Source organism: Prenolepis imparis, unplaced genomic scaffold, assembly GCF_030444845.1.
Source record: "Prenolepis imparis isolate NDT839.2.m4 unplaced genomic scaffold, iyPreImpa1.0 SCAF_6, whole genome shotgun sequence".
Taxonomy (NCBI): domain Eukaryota; kingdom Metazoa; phylum Arthropoda; class Insecta; order Hymenoptera; family Formicidae; genus Prenolepis; species Prenolepis imparis.
Window position 1 is genome coordinate 11,731,747 of NW_028141164.1, and position 19,920 is coordinate 11,751,666.

A 19,920-nucleotide genomic window follows, 5' to 3' on the forward strand; every position below is an offset into this window, starting at 1 on the left:
AAGCAGTGGTATCAACGCAGAGTACTGATCAGACCATGGAGGACCTCACGAAGAAAGGTACGTTCTCCTAAATGCAATCCTTAAGCTCTCTCTGTATGGAGAAGCTTTGTATGAGGCTTTTCGTAAAGCAACTCTTGACTCATATGTAACAAAAACTTTACTCTTTTTAAATACTAGTTTCAACTTTAGCCTTAGTTACTGTATAAGATAGCTGATATTCAAAATTACAAAATTGATACCAGATACAATGTTGCAAAAAGATGGATAAGAAAAAAGTTATTCAAAATGAGTAAAAAAAGCTATGTTAATTATATATACAGGGATGTTTCAAATAAAAGTTGTTTGACTTAAAGGGGGACAGAAGATAGCGCTTCTGACTTTCCTAAAAGTCAATAATGCCATCTTCTGTCCCCCTTCAAATCAAACAACTTTTATTTGAAACATTTTGCTGTACAATCAAAAATAAAAAAGTTTTTCGGGGCGATCGATTAAAATGGAACACCCTGTATAGTTTATATGTTAATTAGTTTTTTAGGGGGAGGGTAATTTCCTTGTAAAATTAGATCGCACGCTTATATAGGACACACGAGTGCAAGTTTCAATGGTTCACGAGTTGTCATCACGAAAGAAACACCCGGAATCCTTTTAATTTCAGCCCAGTACCGACTGGATTACACAATAATGAAGCAGCCCGGGGAGTGCCCGAGTTCCGACAAGTGATCCCCTGCCACGGACCACTCCGCTACCACTCGTCACAATGATCACCGCCACTATGACCGCAACTATTGCCATCATCGTCATTACCAACACCACTACTACCACTGCTATCACTACCACCACCAGCAACAACAACCACACCGCCACCACCACCAGCAGCAGCACCATCATTGTCATTCTAACTATTACCATCACCAGTACGTCACCAATGTGCACCGATGTAAGGACAAGACGTTGCGAGATGACGGCCGCTATTATCGTTCCTCGTTACAATTCTCGGTAATTTTTCTCAACGTCCTATCATACAATCAGGATGATAACGATGATGACGACGCTAATGCTGATGCTGACGCTGACGTTGACGACGACGGTGACAATGACGCCGATGCCAAGCACGACAGCGACGAAGTTTTTCTAACCGAGAACGTTTCGCGATTCACGGTACCGGGTATATCTTTTGCAAGTTCTTATGTATGATAGTGTGATCGCAAAGTAATTTAATATTATGTAAAAAATAGGGTATATATAAATATACATAGTAGTGCATTGTACAAAGGAAAAGCAAAGACGAAAAAAAAGAAAAAAAAATACGAGAAAATAATTGAGAGACCGCGCCATATAAACACTGGAACACAATATCTCGTTTGTGTTTCTTTTACCATAGGACATCGTTTCGAGAGGTTTTTGGGTTTAAATAATGACTCGCGTCCCCTCTAGCGACATATACAAACCTGTGAGAGCTACTTATCGCTGTGACTCCTCAATCTTTGCAGTGGTCTCCTATCCTCCTTTCTCCCTGTAGCCCCAAATTCTTCTCTTAACGATTAGCTGTAAGAGAACGCGCGAAGAATGGCTAAAGAACGCATTGTGCTCCAAAACCGCCAGGGGTAAGGAAGCGAGAATTATACGAGATTCGACTAGATTTAGCAATTGATACTTTTACTTCTACTACGTCTATGCTATTATTATTATCATCATCACTACTATTAAAATATATTACTTCTACTATCGCCGCTGCGCCACGACATTTTTATGTATATATATTTTTCTTAATTCTTACACGCGCGATGAAATGATAATGATGTGTGAAAAGGAAAAGCGTATAAATGTGAGATGGAAATGTCTGTTGTATGTATGTGTGTATGCGCGTATGTATCTATGTGTATATGCGAAAAAGAGATGGAATGCAAGATGCAGAGAGAAAAGCTAAGGGAGAAGATGAGAGGCAGAGAAAAAAATGGAGGAGAAAGAGTGAAAGAGAACAAGAAACCAAAAGTGTTCGATCATCTAGAGCCGCCGTTGCGCTCCTATGTATGTTTGTTCCGCGTGTTGTGCGTGTGTTGTAAAAAAAAAAAAAAATACGCGCGAAATATATATTATATATCATATTATATAATATTATAATATATAATATATATTTTCATATAATTATACATATGTCTCTGTTGCTCACAATTCGTTTCTTATATTACTGATAGCTGTAGCTAGGACGGCGATTCTCATATATTATTTATACACGAGTAGTCATGCGATTGCACGTGCATTTGAAACTATTTTATACGACTTTTACGACCGATCATCACCGGTGTCTTTGAGCGGAATCAAGCGTGAAACCTTTGTTTTTCTTTTTTTTTTTTACGCGTTTGATTGCAACAACATTAGTGTGATTAAGCGTGGTTAATTTCAATCTTTTTTCCCCCCCTTCTCTGCACATCTGTATCTCTGTCTACATTATAGAACTATATTATTTATAAACAGGAGACTCAAGAGAGCGATTTTTTCCGCGCTGTTAACATCTTGAGAACTGCAGAGTCTTAAGAAGCACAGATTCTTAGCGCAGATTTCAAGGTATTTTCAGATTGATTGGATCAACGACGAGAGATGTACAATGTATTCTACACTTCAAAACTACAAAAAAAAAATACACAAGTTTTATTCCTTTATCCTTTCTTAGGATTTTCATCATTTATAGAAATTCTTTTCATTTAGTTTTTAAGCTAATGTAGAAGTGTATAATACATCTGCGCGCTTTATGTCATCACACAAATTTGAAAACGATTTTCCTGGTTCACACCCGGTTATACATACGAATTATATGCGAGTTTGGATTTAATAGCGGGAAAAGGAGTGGGTTAATTAACCAAAGCTGCAACACACTGGTTGGTGCAATGAATTTTTTTTTTAGAGTAAGCAAAAGCGCAAGATAAAGCTGATAAATATTAGAGTGAAACGCGTGACAGCCAACTAAAAGCAAAAAGTTGCTGATGCATTTAAAAATTCACTTTCATCAACGAATGTAATGCACAGCTCGAACTCTTCACGCGTGGACAAAGTCGGATCTTGATAACGAAAATTCTTTCCGCCTCGCAAAATCACACGTATACATATATATATATATATATATATATATATATATATATATTTTCTCGTACGAATGGCGATAGCGAAAATGGCCCCAAAAAAATGAGAAGAAAAAGAGAACATATATAGCACGAACCTGCAAGACAGTTGAAAAGATATTAACTATTATAAACGGAATAAAATATAGGGAATATAGGAAGAAAAAAATTATATGGGAATGATTAAAGCCGTAATCAGACTAGAGATTGAGATTAAGATTAGATTGAAATATAACCAATCAGAATAAAGGAAACAAATCTCAAGTTTGTAAACTTTGCTCTGATTGATGAAATTTCAATCTAATCCCAATCTCAATCTCTAGTCTGATTACGGCTTAAAATGCAGCGTTGACGAGAAGCCAAAAAGAAAAAAAGTCGGACACTTTTTGAGAAATATATATAAAATTAGATTTTATTTAATTATTTTCGAAATAATATCAAATCGTCAGACTCGTTATTAATGCAAAGTCTTATGTAGGATGAAATCAAATTACATCGGCTATCATGAACGATGAGAAGAGAACTGAATCAAATAAGATTTTAATTGTGTTAAAGTAATGCATTCTGTGTAATCATTCGAATTTGTCAACAAAAGATCATTTATTACTATTCTAACATTTTATTCTTGCGTTACTGCAATCTCCTGTGTATAACAAATTGAAAAACGGAAGATTTAAAAAAAAGAAATATTCAGTATCCAAATGTCCACCGAGGCTTCGTAATTTGCAAATAAACTGCAATTTTGCAGTCGATTCGGGGAATTCGCATTTTCCTTCTTATTATCGTAAATGCATTTTTTCATTAAATCTTTTATGTAACATTGCAATGAAATTGCTTATTAGAAAGTGCGACAAACCAAAATAGAGACGCTTGGCACTAATTAAGGATTTAATGTGTTTTAACGAAAAAGATATAATTTAAAAATAAGAAATGCGTTTTTTAAAAAAAAATTACATTTATGTACAACCTCTGACTTTAATTTCAATGATAGATTCTCTGACGAATTTAGAGTCGACTTTTCTTCAGCGAAAATATATAGACATATATGATTTTTGAGATATGAGAGATTAATTAAAAAAAGAATTTTTGGCAAACTAAACTTCAAGAGAAATCAAATGGACAATAAAATTGTATTCCTTAATTTATTTCAGGTAATATCTTATTTTAATAAAATTTTTATTTGAAGTTTAGTTACAAAGATAAATTTGCGAGAAATGTGTAATAATGATTTCTCTGGAGATTTTTTTATTGAGAAAAAAATCGACTAAAACTTGGTCAGAAAATTCATCATTAAAATTAAATTGTGGAATATCCTATATATTTTATTATATTATTATAAGTTCTATTAACAAGACGAGATGATATATTTTTTATTGCCATATCTTTTTTTGACTGCAATTTTTTGACAGCTAAATTTTGGACAGCTTTTATTCGTTTTTCGTCACAATCGTGCAACAAATAGCACTTGTTAAAAAATTTAAGGAAAAAGTGGTCACAACTCACATATAGAAAAAAAATTACTGAACACACTAGCAAATTAGCTTTTAAATTTTTGACTTTGTTTCTTTAAAATTATTAGATGATACAAAATATTTCAGAGGGAGATATTTTTCGATATTAGAAATTAAATTTTAAAAATGACGATTGAAAATGAATGTATTATATAATTTTTTTTAAATATTGAATGTTAAAAATGTTTGACGAATTCAATTTGAAGGATAATGTAATCTTGAAGTATAAATTTATTTGAATGAAGCTCAAGTATTGTCAAGAGAGATGTTTAATATTATATAGATATAAAAAAATTAAAATAATCTCGCGTTAAACGCAAAATCTCATGTCAAATGTTAGATATATTAGAAAGGGTTCTTTTTTTACTCTTTTTTCTAGCTTATCGTAGAAACTGTGTGACTGGAAGATACCGGATAATTCTTACACATTAGACATTCACATTATATATCACTTCACGCTAATCATTTTCCATAGTTTTTGCATGCAGCATTTTTGTTGTATGAGCATTTTTTGAATAAAAAAAAAAAAAAAAAAATTCTCTGCGAGGGAAGATCGGCCACGAAATGTTGTTCCTGGAAAGAACTGGCTGGCTTTATTAAGGTGTTTGTTGCTAAAAAATCGCGACACACACTGGATTAAAAAAAAGAAGGTTTAACGATTGGGCATTAGACGTATTGCAGTTCCTGTTACTGTTAAAAATTACAAGAATGTTAGAAAAACGGCTGTCGTATATGTATATACATATATTCAAGTATTAGAAAGGTTGATAGAGAGAAAGAGAGGGCTCGATCTTCGCGTTCTTCGATTTTTTTTTCAAATATAATTGAAAAATCGGAGCAAAGTCGATATAAAATATTTCGACATATATTGAGTTAGATTTATATATACTGCGTTTTTTTTATACTGTTTTTTAACATCGTCAATTTGATTGATTTAAATCGCGCGTTCCAGTATTTCCAGAACTACGAAACACGTAAGAGCACAATGGCTGGAAAATTAAAATAAAGAAAAAAAAAAGAGTACAAGACTCTATCAAATAATAATATCGAGATTGAAAATTTGATAGAGATCAAAATAATAATCGCTTTGACTTCTCGAGCGTTATTAAGGCAAGGTTGATTACGTCCGTTGTTAAATATAATGTATCAACAAAGTGTGTCGCGAACAAAATTTGTATAGTCATTGTGAATAATGCATATTACTTGTTCATAACTTGTGAATATGGATAAATTAAAAGGAACATTTATAGGGAGAAAAGATCAATCAAAAGGAGAAGAGAGAAAAGAAATTCACGAGATAAATACTCTAGATTAGATTACGCATTTGTCACAAGAATGTGAAGGGAGTACAAGATGTATAGTAAAAGTATAATATATATATATATATATATATATATATATATATATATCAATAAAAAAGAAAAAATCTAGAATTTTAAGAACGCACTCTTTTAAAGAGATACGAAAGCCTTACTTTTAAGCGCGTGTATATATAATATACACAAACACACACACACACATAACTTATTGTTAACATATATTTAATCTTTTTCGAATACTTAAATGTAATTATATTCCTGTAAACGTAATTATATTATTGAGAATATCTAAATGTACTTTATACATATATGTCAACTAATAATCTTTTTGCTCGCTAAAATCCTTTTTTTATTATTTCTCTTATATCATTAAATTTATATTTTAACACATCTTAAAAGATTTAAATCACATAGATGATAGAAAGCGAAGAGAAAGTTGCGTATTAAAATTTTTTATCAATTTGCAAGAAGGCCAGAAATCTCCCTATTCTAGAAAAGCAAGTTACTTAAACACATTGAAAAAAATTTGATAATTTGTATCATTATTGTTTTTTAAATAATATAATAGGTATTGTATTATATAAATTTATTGTTCCTATACTTTTAGAACATGTGGCTGTATAAGCACAACTATAAATGTTTATAAAATTGTGATACCATATAAAAATATATAATATATTATGGATAAATTGTATTTGAAGAAAATCAATATTCAATTTTTATTTGAAAGACAAGTAAATTATTGCAAAAAAATATAATACAGATCTCTAGCTGCATATTCGTATTTAACAGAGTAGGATTAATTTTGTAAAAATATAATATGTAGTCTGAAGAAAAAGTTTTAAAATTTTCAAAAATAATCTATTTTTTATAATACCGAATTCTCGCAAAGCAGGAAGATAATAAATGTCGGATGATTACATTTGCATTAAAAAAGCGATTTCGATATGAAACAATATTGCGTCAAAAAGTTTTACTTTTTTGAAAGTAAAAAAGCGTTATCTAAAAATTTATTAAACATTCGAATATATGTAATTATTTTTTGTGAAATAATTTGCGAATGCTTTAATCATTTTTCTGATGTTTTTATCAAATTTATTATTATTAGTTTTTATTCATTATTCATTATTTTTGTATATTCAGTTTGTAATGAAAAAATTAAAATTAAAATAAAGATAATCTTGATGCTCATAGAAGGATAAACGTTTATCCTTGAGATTACTGTACTTGACAGTTTAATTAAATTCGCAATTTATTGGATTTTAAAATAATTCTTTATATATTATCTATATAATTATATAAATTATAAAATTAATTTATACAATTGCGCGCGTAATTTTGAATCTTTCAAAATTAATTAGCATATTTTTATCAACTGCGCGTTCTATACAATAATAATTAACAATAATATAATGTATCATTCGAGCATACTTTTAGCTCGCTAAATGCTACATCGACATACAACATCGTCGAAGGATATGTGTGTATAATGATAATCATCGTCGGACGATAGCCGCAGCGGCTATCTAAACTGAAAGCAGAGCCGAAAGAGATCGGAGCGAGGAGGAAAAGCTCGGTATTATCATCTCGAACCGTCATTCTCTCTCGGGCTACCGCGGCGATCGCGTGCTCCACGTGACCCGTTATCTCTCAGCCTCTGTATCCCGTACCCCTCTCTATCTTTAACACTGCCCTCCCTTCCCTCTGTCACCACATCCGCCTCTTCTCGCGAGAGAAAAAGACAGAAATACATAGTCCGCTGTGCGCATCGCGTCGCGTATAAGCTATATCCGCGCGAGCAGTCTTTCGATCGAAAGGGCGAAACTCGGAAACCGGGGGTTGAGAAGAGAAGAAAGGGGAGAAGGGTGAGGAGGAGAGAATCCGCGATGGCGGGCCGCCATTTTGGCGGAGAGCGGGAGCCACCTGGTCGCGGATGCGAAGGGGTGGTAAGGAGAAATCGCGATATTGACGCGTCTGCGTGGTGTCACGTCGGCGCCGTAAAGGGGTGCAGCCTGGAGGGGGTGAAGGGAGGGAGAAGCGCTCTGAAAAGCTCTCTCGGGCCACAGCTTCGATCGCTCAATATTCAACCCCTCGCGGCGGACGAGAGCGCGGCTGGTTTCTCCTCCGGTGAGAGAGAGAGGGATACGGGGGCAGCATCGGCGAATCGACCATTCCTTCCTTTGCGCCCTCGCCCGCGGAGCTGTTCGATCGCGGTCGCTTCGAGCGTCGGTTCCGGAGGAGCGCCGGAGGAAGGAAGTCGTCCTCTCGTCTCTCAGTCCTATATTATAATACGGAGCGGAATCGGAGGAACAGGAACGCGCGCGCGAAGGAGCGGCTGACAGCTGGCAGCTGGCATCTCTTTTCTCTCTCCTCTTAGTATATTATATCGTTCCCTTCTTTTCCCCTCGTCTCGAACGAAACGGAATATTCCGCCCTTTTCCTCGTCCCTCCCTCTCGGAGTTTCACGCTATCTATCTCTCGCGCGCGCGGTTATCGTCCACTGGGAATTTATCTATCAGTCGATCACTGAAGCGGGATGGAGGGCAAGAAGGTCGAGCAGTTTTACATGCCGCCGCCGAAGCTCGGAAAATGGGAGGGCTTCCGGGTCTTCCTCTGGAACTCCGAGACGGGACAGTTCCTGGGGCGCACAGGCGCCAGTTGGGGTGAGTTTTTTTTAAATAGTATGGTGTTCTTTTTATCTGAAATATTTATGTGTGTAATTATTGTTATATTAAGTCTTTTGTGTACCCGACTGGCTTTGTAAAAATATTTAATCAATTAAGACGCTTCTTTGTATCGTCGTTCTATGTCCGTGAAGTGACGATATAGAGGGTATAGAGTCGTGAACGATCCTATGACGTAAGAGGAATATATGACGGTATCGCGATACATTGAAAAGGGACATTTAGATTTGATAATGCCGTTATCAAATAACGCACAGTGTTTCGTTTCAGCTCGTAAAACGGTATATTTTTCAAGTATTAAAAGTAATTTAATTTATATTTTAATTAATCCGTGCGTAGATTGAGTCAAGAGAAGTAAATTAATTAGATATATGAAGAGAATATTAGGTTTCTTAATTCTTATTTTTTTATATTAATTTATATCTATACCATTTTATCGTAATAATTAACAAGTAGAGAAAAAAGATTACAGATATTCTATACCTTTGTATTACAATCTAATTATAAAATGTGAATAAAATCATTCCCATTATTTTCTTAGTTTGATTAGCATTAAATTTTTGGCTTTTTCTATAAAAAAAAAGTATAATGCACGCTTTATAAAATATCTAATATAATATAAGTTCAGCGAGAAAGCGATAGATCGAATCTATTAGAACTAAACATTTATGGGAATAAAATATTAAAAATAAATAATTTTATTAATTATTAATAATTTCACGTGTGATATAATTAATATTTTTCCGTGATTTTAATTCTCTTTGATCCATTTATTATACGTTTCCTTCGATCTGCGTTAAAATTAAAATTGAAAGAAGATTAATATTAATGCAATTTTTGTAAATTAGGAATTTAAAAAATTATATGAAAAGTCAAATGTGACACTTTGACTTATTAAGCCGATGACATCAAATATATCCTCATTATTATGTATCTTTTTTCTTTTTGCATGTTTTATTTTTATTATAAATGTTGGTGTAATGATATTTTTAATAATATTAAAAAAAAGAAAGGAAAAGGGAAAGGTTTCACAAAAGATACGAGCATCAAAGGTTATATCTGACTAAGAGAACCTTTCATTACGTAATAATACGTATATATATATATATATATATATGTATATGAATAATTGTGTAGTCGGCTATCGACAATAAAGCTACTGTGCTACTATGTCATAGTTTCTGAATCGGAAAGTTTCGTTATTGTTTATTATTATAACAACTTGCTTTTGCAAAAACAACGGCATTTAATTCAAATATAGTTTAAATGCATGAAAAATCTGAATTCATTATGGTAATACAATATGCTAATTATGATAAATTTATTAAATTTAAAATTAAAGTTTCTCATTATAATTGTTTATAGATTTTAGCATGCATTTATTAAAAGATATTCCTGTTCAATTTTACATATAAGTCCAATTTATAATATTGAAATACTTATCCAAAAAAGTTTGCTATATAAAGAGAAAATATATATCAAGATTTTTATCATAATCAACATTATTTTCTTGGAAATTGATACGAGATTTCTTGAAATTGTTCGAACTTTTGTTCTCTGAAAATAATTATTAATTATTTTATTCTTTTTAATTATTAATGATTTTACTTTTTAACAATCAGTGAAATTTCGCTCATGTAATAAATAATAGTTATTAAATCGTTGTATAATTTTAATTTTATGCTTCTTTTAAATTTAAACGTGAGTTAATTTACAAAGTTAAATAATTGAATCCCGATATGGTACTATGATACAAAACACTCATATGTAGAGACACAAAATTAATCCAACGAGCTAGTTATGTAAGACATATAGATTTCTTTGTCGGAAGTTATACATGGCGTAAGGTTTTGCGTTGCACATTGTGCATATTATTGCATATTATTACTGATTACGAAATGGTGACTAAAAAAAATTCCAAATACATTTTTTACAATTGAAATTCAGATTTAACTATTCATTTATCTGACTACATTAACTATTTATAGAGATTAAATTGTAGGCTTGAAATTAGGGAACGAAGATCTCTCTTGTCGTTTTTTTCAGCTGACTGACAGGTCCATGATATGATATATTAGTCAGACCGAAGATGGTCTTAACATGGACTGAAAATATTGCTCTTTGCATATGCATATGCAGCAAAGCAGCATACGAGGATATAGCAAAGTAAACGCGAAATATCTTGTATAAATGTGATTTCCACCAACAGAATGCTGATTTAGCACGGGTATCTCTTACTGTGTATTTAATGTTATGCATATCCTGTTTTGATAAGCTGGCATTTTTGCGATAACGTATTGCATCTTATTTTTCATGATTTTGTACACGTACTCTAATTTTTAATTTCGATTTTACACAATCAGCAATTAAAAATAAAGCTGATTCGTATGTAAAATATCTTGTTATCTTTCTTCATATTTTTAAATAAAAGAGATTTGTCTTTCTTTTCTTTTTAAAATAAAATGAAAAATGGAGAATTTTAACTTAACAAATCTTTCGTGCTCTAGTGTGTAATTTAAAATAATTTATTATCCAAAATATATAGACACATAAACATCTACTTTAATACATGCATCATTTTAAAATAGTGCTTTTGTCGCACAGGATCAATTAAACCAATAATTTCTTGGTTTTAATGTTTTGTTTTCTTTTTTAATAATTTTATATTTTTTATATTAATTTTTATTTTTTAATTATTAATTATATATTACAATATACATAAAAAATTATGCATGATGCGAAATTCTTCTTCGCAACAGTGATACGTTCATACTTTATTACTGCTATTATTTACTGTTTTGGTGTGAAGTTTCTAAACAGAACCTAATGAAATCACACTTTGTGGCTTCCTACATCCGCGTATTGAAGGAGCGCAACCTCGCTGGACTTCCGTTGTTCTATTTTTGCGTTCGGTCGCTTAAGATTGGAGCAGGAGAAAATATACACGAGCGAGGAACTTTTGATAGGGTGGCTTTTTAAAATAACTGACGGGCTTTATTATGCGATCGAATAAAAGACGTGTATTGTGTGATTTCGAGATGGAAATTTTTCTTCGATATTTTTTTTTATTACGTGTAATAAAATATTAATTCCTTTATTTATAATTTTGTTTCGCATGGCTGTAGAACACTTTACAATTTTATAATACATTTTTTTCTCTCCCTCCCCCTCTTTCTCTCGCTCTCTTTGGTTTGCTTTATCGCTTATGTTTGTCTATTCCCCTTCACTCTTCTGTTGAGGTCGATCGACTTCCGCCAAAATCAATACGAACCGTCTCCGTTACCATCTCACAGAGAAATGGTATGGTCTGATTTCTATACTGGATAGCGTTAGCGTCTGCGCAAGCCGATTTTTCTCGCCGAATGTCCTACATACGCGTTCGATCCTGCAGATCTTCCGGAAAACGTGAAAAAAAAAAGAGTTTTTATTTAAGTCTCAAAAGTAACGTGATCCGTAATTTTTTTCGCAAACATATGTATACGCATGTATACATTGCAAATTAGCCCGGCTAATTAGTAAAGACGTTACAATATCGAGGCAAGATACTAATGGCCTACTTGACAACAGAAACATAGCCGGCTCGCGTCGTCGCATTCGGTACTGCGTCGATCGATATCTTGAAAAAAGCCATGGAAATGTTACGTTGCCGTAGTGACTCTGTAATGACGTACAGCCATTAATATAACGAATCAAACGCCGATATAGAAACCTGATTACTCCAGCGTTATAGTTTTATCACTTTAATATTGCGCGCGTGTATGCGATACTACTTAAATAATAATTGTATTATTTAAAACAAAATTGAGACTTACTCTTAGAGTGAATCTGACAGCTGTATTTTTTTCAAAATTTTTTTATATCGATAAAACAATATTTAATTAAATTAATTAATGTATAGTGAAAGAAAGAGAGAGAAAGAGATTTATTATATTATTAAATTATTAATATTATATATTAATTTATTATTAATAGTATATATTATACATCTCAATCAAAGATAGTCACATGATTATAATATAAATGTATATTTCTAGATATTTATAATTTATAATAAATAGGCTAGATGTTTTCAAAATTTTTACAAAATAAATAAATCTTATTTTGACGTTTCGTCATAATTTCCATGACGTTTTTATTATTACTACTCAATTGCATTTTGGAAAATGCATTGATCAGTGTGTTAGTTGTAGCTGTAAATTAACAAAATGGAATATTCGAAATATTTGCAAACACATATGCTCATAATTAATCAGTAATTATTCGTCAACATTCAGTTATAACGTGAATACGTTGGAGCTTGACGATGCGATTATGGCTTGACACAGGCTTTACACGATTAAGCAACTGAACGTTCATCATGTTATTGTATATGCGAGAGATATTACTGGTGATAGAATCAATCAAAAAGCATAAAGTGATCCGTTGTCTAGAAAGATGATTCACATCAATGCTTCTTTATTAATTCGTGCTCGATTTTTTTATTGTTAAGAAAGAAATAGAAATATTTATATCTGCATTTTATAAACAATTTTATTTTAAAAGAAAAAAGTCTCATTAAATTATAAGCGAAAATTAAAATTATATAATTGATATATTAATATTATATTTGATATGATTTTCAAATAATACATATAATAATAATATACTCATAATTAAAAAAAATTTTTAATAAGCCGTATAAAGGACAAGATTAGAATCTAGATTTAATCTATTTATTCTATTTAGTCTATTTCTAAAAAAATGTAAAGTTTTAATCATGTGATTGCAATCGACATCTTTGATTTGAAGAACGATTTCTTTGAGATTACATCACTGTGCGTGTCCAAGTGTACATTCATCAACGATATGTATAACAAACGCATGACATAGCTTACCCAATACTAATTCAGGCCAATTAGACGTCGGATAATAATTGTTTCAATGCTCCAGCCTTCGACCGTAGCAACAATAGAAATTACGCTCGTAAAACAATAGATCAGTCTCGACGTTAATCCTAAACCGGGGAAATATATAGCCTATCATATATGTATGTCCTAAATATATTTCTATTTTTTATTAACTGAATTAAATATTAAAGTTTTGAAAAAAGTCGATTTTTTTAAAACAATAACATTATATCATTTTCTCATATTTAATGCGTATTTTAAGATTTAAAGCAAAAAAGAAGTTTTGAAAGATTTTATATGGATACACGAGACTGTTGTACCTCGTATTTCATATAAATCTGACATTGTATTTTTATTATCTTGAAAATTATAAAAACTTTATTAGAATTTTACATAACAAATTTATAATAAAATTGTGACATAATAATAAAAAAAAATTGTGAATAATTCTTCACAGATTTTGTGATATGAGAGAGAGAGACATGATTAAACTCAATTCATTGTTGTATAATAAAGTGATTTTCGAATAAAGTGTATTTCTAATAGTTTCGATCGATTTTATGGAATTAACCTTGAAACACTTTATCATGTGATGTATGTGCAAGAAACGAGAGCTCGGTGATTCAAGTCGCGATGTATCATTTTAATTTTCAACCGGAAAACTCAAACCGTTTAAATACATTTTATTTCAGTATTCGCAATATAAATAGAAATAAAAATATTTTTTTATTCAAAGAATGCGTATCGCGTACAGAATTGTTATCCCAAACGATTTTCAATAAAAACTACATTATATATTTAGAAAAAGAATATTATCGTTTACAATATCGTATATTTTTTTATAATATAAAGAATATGTGCCGTTTAGTATGTATTGTAATATACTTGTCATGTGTTGAATAAAAAGAATTTCTTAGTAAATAATTTATTGTTGAATAAAGTGATAAATAATTTTTATGTACGTATTGTCGAAATTTAATTGTAACTTAAACAAATTTACAACTTCTCCTGTTATATAAGAAAATAAAAATATATTGTATAAAAAATTACAATACATCAAAACGTCAAAATATATCATTTTAATGATTTTATTTCGAGTTTACTAATTAAATAAATATTATTAGCTAAGTAATGAATTTGAAGAAATATATATACATATTTATATTTGTTAAAATTCCACCGAATTTCGATTCCCTTTCGAATCCATAAACTTAAGGATGTGATGACTCACGTAGCCAATTATCTTTTCAGCTAAGATTCTGCTGTTCTACGTAATTTTCTATGCCGTCCTGTCCGGCTTCTTCGGCGCGATGCTGGCTGTGTTCTATCAAACTCTGGACCCTCACGCGCCCAAGTGGCAGCTGGAGAACTCGTTGATCGGTAGCAACCCGGGTCTCGGTTTTAGGCCTATGCCTCCTGAAAGCAACGTCGAAAGTACATTGATCTGGTATAAGGCCAGCGATGAGGGTAACTATCTTCACTGGACCAGGGAGCTGGACAAATTTTTGGAAGGTGAGCAAAAAAGTGTAGCCGAATCTCTCTGTATGCTCTGTATATTTTTCGAAATTAGATAGATTGTTACGTGTATACGATTTTTATAATTTTTTGTGCAATGCAGAATATCAGAGACCGACCAGCGGCACAAATAACTTCGAACACAGAGTGCCCTGCGATTATAACAGACCACCTCCACCGGGCAAAGTTTGCGATGTGAATATGACTGATTGGGGATCGTGCACGAAGTCAAAGAAGTATGGCTACAACAAATCTGCACCTTGCATTTTCTTGAAACTGAATAAGGTTCGTACACACTTTCTATTTGATTATATTTTCATCAGATTTTTTTTATAGAACGTCAAAAAACAAGTCATTTTTGTTTTTCAATAAGTATTTTTATTATTTTGATTCCATCTAATCCTATGTGTATAAATACACATTTTGAATACATTTAAATAATAAATTTTTTCAAATAAATAATGATAAATGTAATGTAATAAATTTCAGAATATTATTATTGATTCTGTATTTTTCGACTGATTTTTTTTCAGACAAAAAAATGAGTTCTTAGAAATTTAGAAGACATTCTATATTCTCTCTCTGTTTTTCAAGGATAGATTTAATATTAAAAACTCCCAAAATAATCAAAATAGAGAGATGTAGTAAAGAATTTATATTTATTTCAGATTTTCGGGTGGATGCCGAAATTCTATAACGATACGTCTAATCTGCCATCTTCGATGCCGGCGGATCTTCAAGAGCATATCAGACAAGAGGAATTGTCGCGCAGACTGGATACTGTCTGGGTGTCCTGCGCTGGTGAAAACCCGGCCGATGTGGAGAACATGGGACCGATTCAATATATTCCGCGCCGCGGTTTTCCCGGCTATTATTTCCCATTCAGGAACAACCAGGGATATCTGAGCCCCCTTGTAGCTGTGTTCTTCGAAAAGCCCAAGTGTACACATTCCATTTAATACCAATAAAATATAACTCAAGTATAGTATTACTACGTTCTATGGATAATGGTTACCACTATTCATAGAACGAATCTCTAAGAATCAATCTGAATGTCTAAAGATCGAAGAATTCTCTCTGTAAAACCACTCAGGGAGTTGTCGATTGTAGATTCATAAATCTAAATAATTTACGAGTACAAGAAAAAAAAGGCAGCGTATATATATAGGAAATAATTAACATTCATCGGTTTTGTATTTATAGACGGCGTGCTCATCAATATCGAGTGCAAGGCCTGGGCGCACAACATCTTCCACGACAGATTCGAGCGACGTGGCTCAGTGCACTTCGAACTGATGGTGGACTAAAGTCGGTCACTTCGGCCAATCGTCAGATCACAACCGCTACCAACCGCGTCCAAAAAGTAGGAAGTCGCAAGAGATTAGAACAGAGAGAAGACGTTTCTTTTTTTTTTTCTTAATCCGCCTCGTTGGCCGACCGTGATCACACTCTGTGTAACCATCCGGGTTTTCTCTCTGCCGACGATACCGCCCCGGATCAGCCTTACTTCTTCTTCTTCATCCATCATCGTTTTTCATCAGCCCATCGTTCGTTCGTTCGGTCGTCTTACAACGACAGCGTTATCCATCCGTCATGTTAATCGCCAAGCGAGGGAGGGAGAGACAGAAAAGAAAGGGGGAAAAGAACGAGAAAAAAAAAGGGAAAAAATGGCAAAAGGAAAGAAAAAAAATTGGCATTAAAATGAGAAAGTAAACTCTAGACTAGAGAGAGCGATCGACTACCACAATCGAGATGCACAAAAAAAAAAATCGAATCGGGAAGAGAGGAAGGTGAAACGAACAATCCCGCACAAAATGCCGGGCGGTATCTTGTCTTATTTCTGCCTGGGTTGTGTCATCGAGAAGTGATCTCGACCATCGACGGCTAAGTCGATCGTTCGCAATACTGGATCCTCGCGAGAGAGCGCTCTCTCCCTTAGTTGAAAAAAAAGCCAGCCCCCAACACTACCCTCTCCGAAACCGAGACCGAAATTTCGATTAGATCTTTTAAACCTTCTTTCCTCACACGTCCCTTTCCAGGACGAGTTAGGCCGATGACTTCTCACCACACTGCGAATGATCGATGATGATCTTAGTTCTGAGTCATGTAGAATGTATCATAGAGATTAGTGTTTTCTGCCCGTTCACACGCTACGATACATCTTCATAGTATGTCGATGCATTGAAATTCTTGGGCTGTTTTGACGAGAGAAAAGTGAATTCTAACGAAAGAGACAGACACAAAGGGTACAGATCAACTTGGATAAATTGCCGTCAAAAAGTATAAACGATAAACATAGCACGTGACGTTATTAAAGATGATTTGAGCGATGCTGACGAGGAGAGAGATGAGAGTTTCCTCAAAATAAATTTAATCACGAGCGACACGAGGCTGTCAACCGTCAATGTCTATCGCAAATGTTGAATGAGATTATACAAGTTATGTGCGAAAACTTCCTCAACGCTCTATCGGTATTGATAATAACATAGGTAAAAAAAGAAAACATCTTGCTAAAAATGTATTAAAAAATTCTTGAAGAATTTCCATTCCTGTTGAGAGATATTATCGAAATGCGCTAAAGTATTTCAGTTAGTTTGAAACTAACGCTATTTTACGCGAGGAAAAAAGAATACATTTTTATTTTAATAAACAATATATGTGTATATTATACAGGTTGCTTTTTGACACGTCACGTTTTTAGCGTAGCACAGGTCGCAATATTGATCAAAATTCTATTTCTATCACTTGATCGCTAAAAAAAGCTATATATTGTATGCGATATGCGCGTTGCGTTATGTATATTTGCGCATTGTATGTTAACAATTGTTACTTGTATTCCTTTATTTTGGATATTTTCAATTTTAAGCGTTAAAAAATTAAGAGAGTTACTATATTGAAATCTTTGCTATGTGAAAAGAGTTCGATGAAAGAGTATTTACCAAAGGAAAGGGATATTAAGAGTTTTGATCAGCGGAAGCGATCGATGGTTATTGTTTCAATCAGTAATATGTTGAACGTGTATGATGATCTATGATTCTATATGATGCATTTGTTTATCCGATATGCAAATCTACGGACAGACACACTCGGATCTACAAACTCTTGGACTGACAAGTCTTTTGACCAATTGGAATTATTAAAGAAAACTATTTTAATGTCTTTAAAACAATGAAAATATGGCGAGCCATATTATGGACGTACAATCAACAATTAATAAACAAATTAATTAAATACACTCTATACTCAATGGGAATTTGCGTAAAATTTTTACGGCATCGTTTTAATGAATGCATATAAAAATTGCATTTTAATAAATTTATTAATCTTAATTTTTTTTTATCAGTCCAAAAGTCTGTAAATTAAAAAAGTTTTTAATGAAAAGAATTATGAAAGATCCTAAAGATCTTGATATTTTCAGAACTCAAGAATCTTTATAATTTTTAAAACTTTTTTATTATTTACGACTAAAATTGTGAAATTTACATCAAGTTTAAATATTTATTTATAAATTCTATAGTTTAAATTTTTGAAAATCTATTGATTTAAAGAGTAACAATCCAAGAACATTTTAATTTAAAGATTCCCGAAAGAATAAACGAAAGATATGAATGGCACAAAAAGTCCGAGAATTCGTTGATCCGAGTCCATTTCTGCGTAATTTTATACAAAGATGTATAAAATAAAGAAGACGTCTCGAGATGCATGAAATATAGAAACGCGGATCGTGATATACGAACTTGAAGAATTTATGAATTCAAAGATTTATGTGATATCAACGATCTAAGACTCTATAAAGCCCGAAGAGAATCTTCCTTATCTGAGGATGCACGAGGGCGAGAATCTATACACTCAGGAATCTATATAAATTAACAGCGAGAATCAACAAGAGGAAAAAAAAAAAAAAAGAGAAGAAAGCTATATAGATCCAAAGATCTGGCGCTGAATCCAAATTCGAAAACTTACGAAAATACGAAAATTATTCGCAGAAAACGCGAATAAAATCTGTAAGTCCAAGGATCTATTGATTTCGATGCTGATTTTAACATTCAATTCGCCGTTTAAAAAATATTTCAAATCTTCACGATTCAATCATGTGAGAAAATCAAATACGAAGCACCATCAGCTCCGCATTTGACAGATACATCATATGATAGCGGAAGCTCTGACACACATACACACATACACTAGCGTACTTACTGAATAATAATAAGGTTCCGGAGGAAGAAAACTGCTATATAATTACTGAAGAAGAATTAAAAGAAAAAAATCTCTAGACTTAATGAAGAAATTTTAAAAGAGAGAAGAGCAAACTCGCGCGATCAGTAATTACTATACATTTTTAAGGTAGGTTAAATAGTACGAAAGATGCATATTGATCGTATACTGATAATGTAAAGATGTTATACTAATGATACACGTATATAACGATAGCCAAAGTATTAAAACTGTTGACGCATTAATTAGTAATACTGATCGTGTGGTAGCCCTCCGTAATGAGTACTTAAATCCAATTTAAAGGCGATTGATTGTTGGTACGTACTTAAGTCAAAGGCTCCATCGATATCTTAAATCAAACTGTTGAATGTAGCAGGCGAATCAGTCTCGATTTATTGTATTATGCATACGAAGAATTATGTTGATTTGCAGGAATTTTATCCGCCAGAAGAACATTTGGCGCGATATGGAGGAAAGATATATATATGTATATGAAACGTATATTTATATTGCATATAATTACAGTGTACTATATAATTATATATATAATATTATTTCACGCAAATCCTATATTCTGGTCGTTAAGTTATTTCGCCAGGAAGGGAAGTCGAAAGAGCAATTTTTTTCTGCATGAATACGATATTACGGTCTGACAGAAGGAAAGATACACTCTA

General features: G+C 32.5%; 1 protein-coding gene and 1 long non-coding RNA gene across 2 annotated transcripts; both read left to right on the forward strand.

Moving 5' to 3' along the window:
- Window positions 1-26: 26 nt before the first annotated feature.
- LOC145937184 (uncharacterized) lies at window positions 27-2,660 on the forward strand. The gene is made up of 2 exons (XR_014425516.1): window positions 27-57; window positions 656-2,660. It is a non-coding gene; the product is annotated as an uncharacterized LOC145937184 (long non-coding RNA).
- Window positions 2,661-7,663: 5,003 nt separating this feature from the next.
- LOC145937375 (sodium/potassium-transporting ATPase subunit beta-2) lies at window positions 7,664-18,945 on the forward strand. Its single transcript, XM_083040392.1, has 5 exons — window positions 7,664-8,609; window positions 14,768-15,028; window positions 15,135-15,316; window positions 15,700-15,973; window positions 16,235-18,945. Exons 1-5 carry the CDS (start codon window positions 8,483-8,485, stop codon window positions 16,336-16,338), a joined length of 948 nt encoding a protein of 315 aa, XP_082896518.1. The 5' UTR covers window positions 7,664-8,482; the 3' UTR covers window positions 16,339-18,945.
- Window positions 18,946-19,920: the final 975 nt, after the last annotated feature.

Excerpts from the sequence above, each read along its gene's own strand:
- LOC145937375 (XM_083040392.1), top strand. The coding sequence starts at position 8,483 with ATGGAGGGCAAGAAGGTCGAGCAGTTTTACATGCCGCCGCCGAAGCTC. Across the intron at positions 15,317-15,699 it reads TTTTCTTGAAACTGAATAAG|ATTTTCGGGTGGATGCCGAA; the intron begins GTTCGTACACAC and ends TATTTATTTCAG. Across the intron at positions 15,974-16,234 it reads GTTCTTCGAAAAGCCCAAGT|ACGGCGTGCTCATCAATATC; the intron begins GTACACATTCCA and ends TTGTATTTATAG.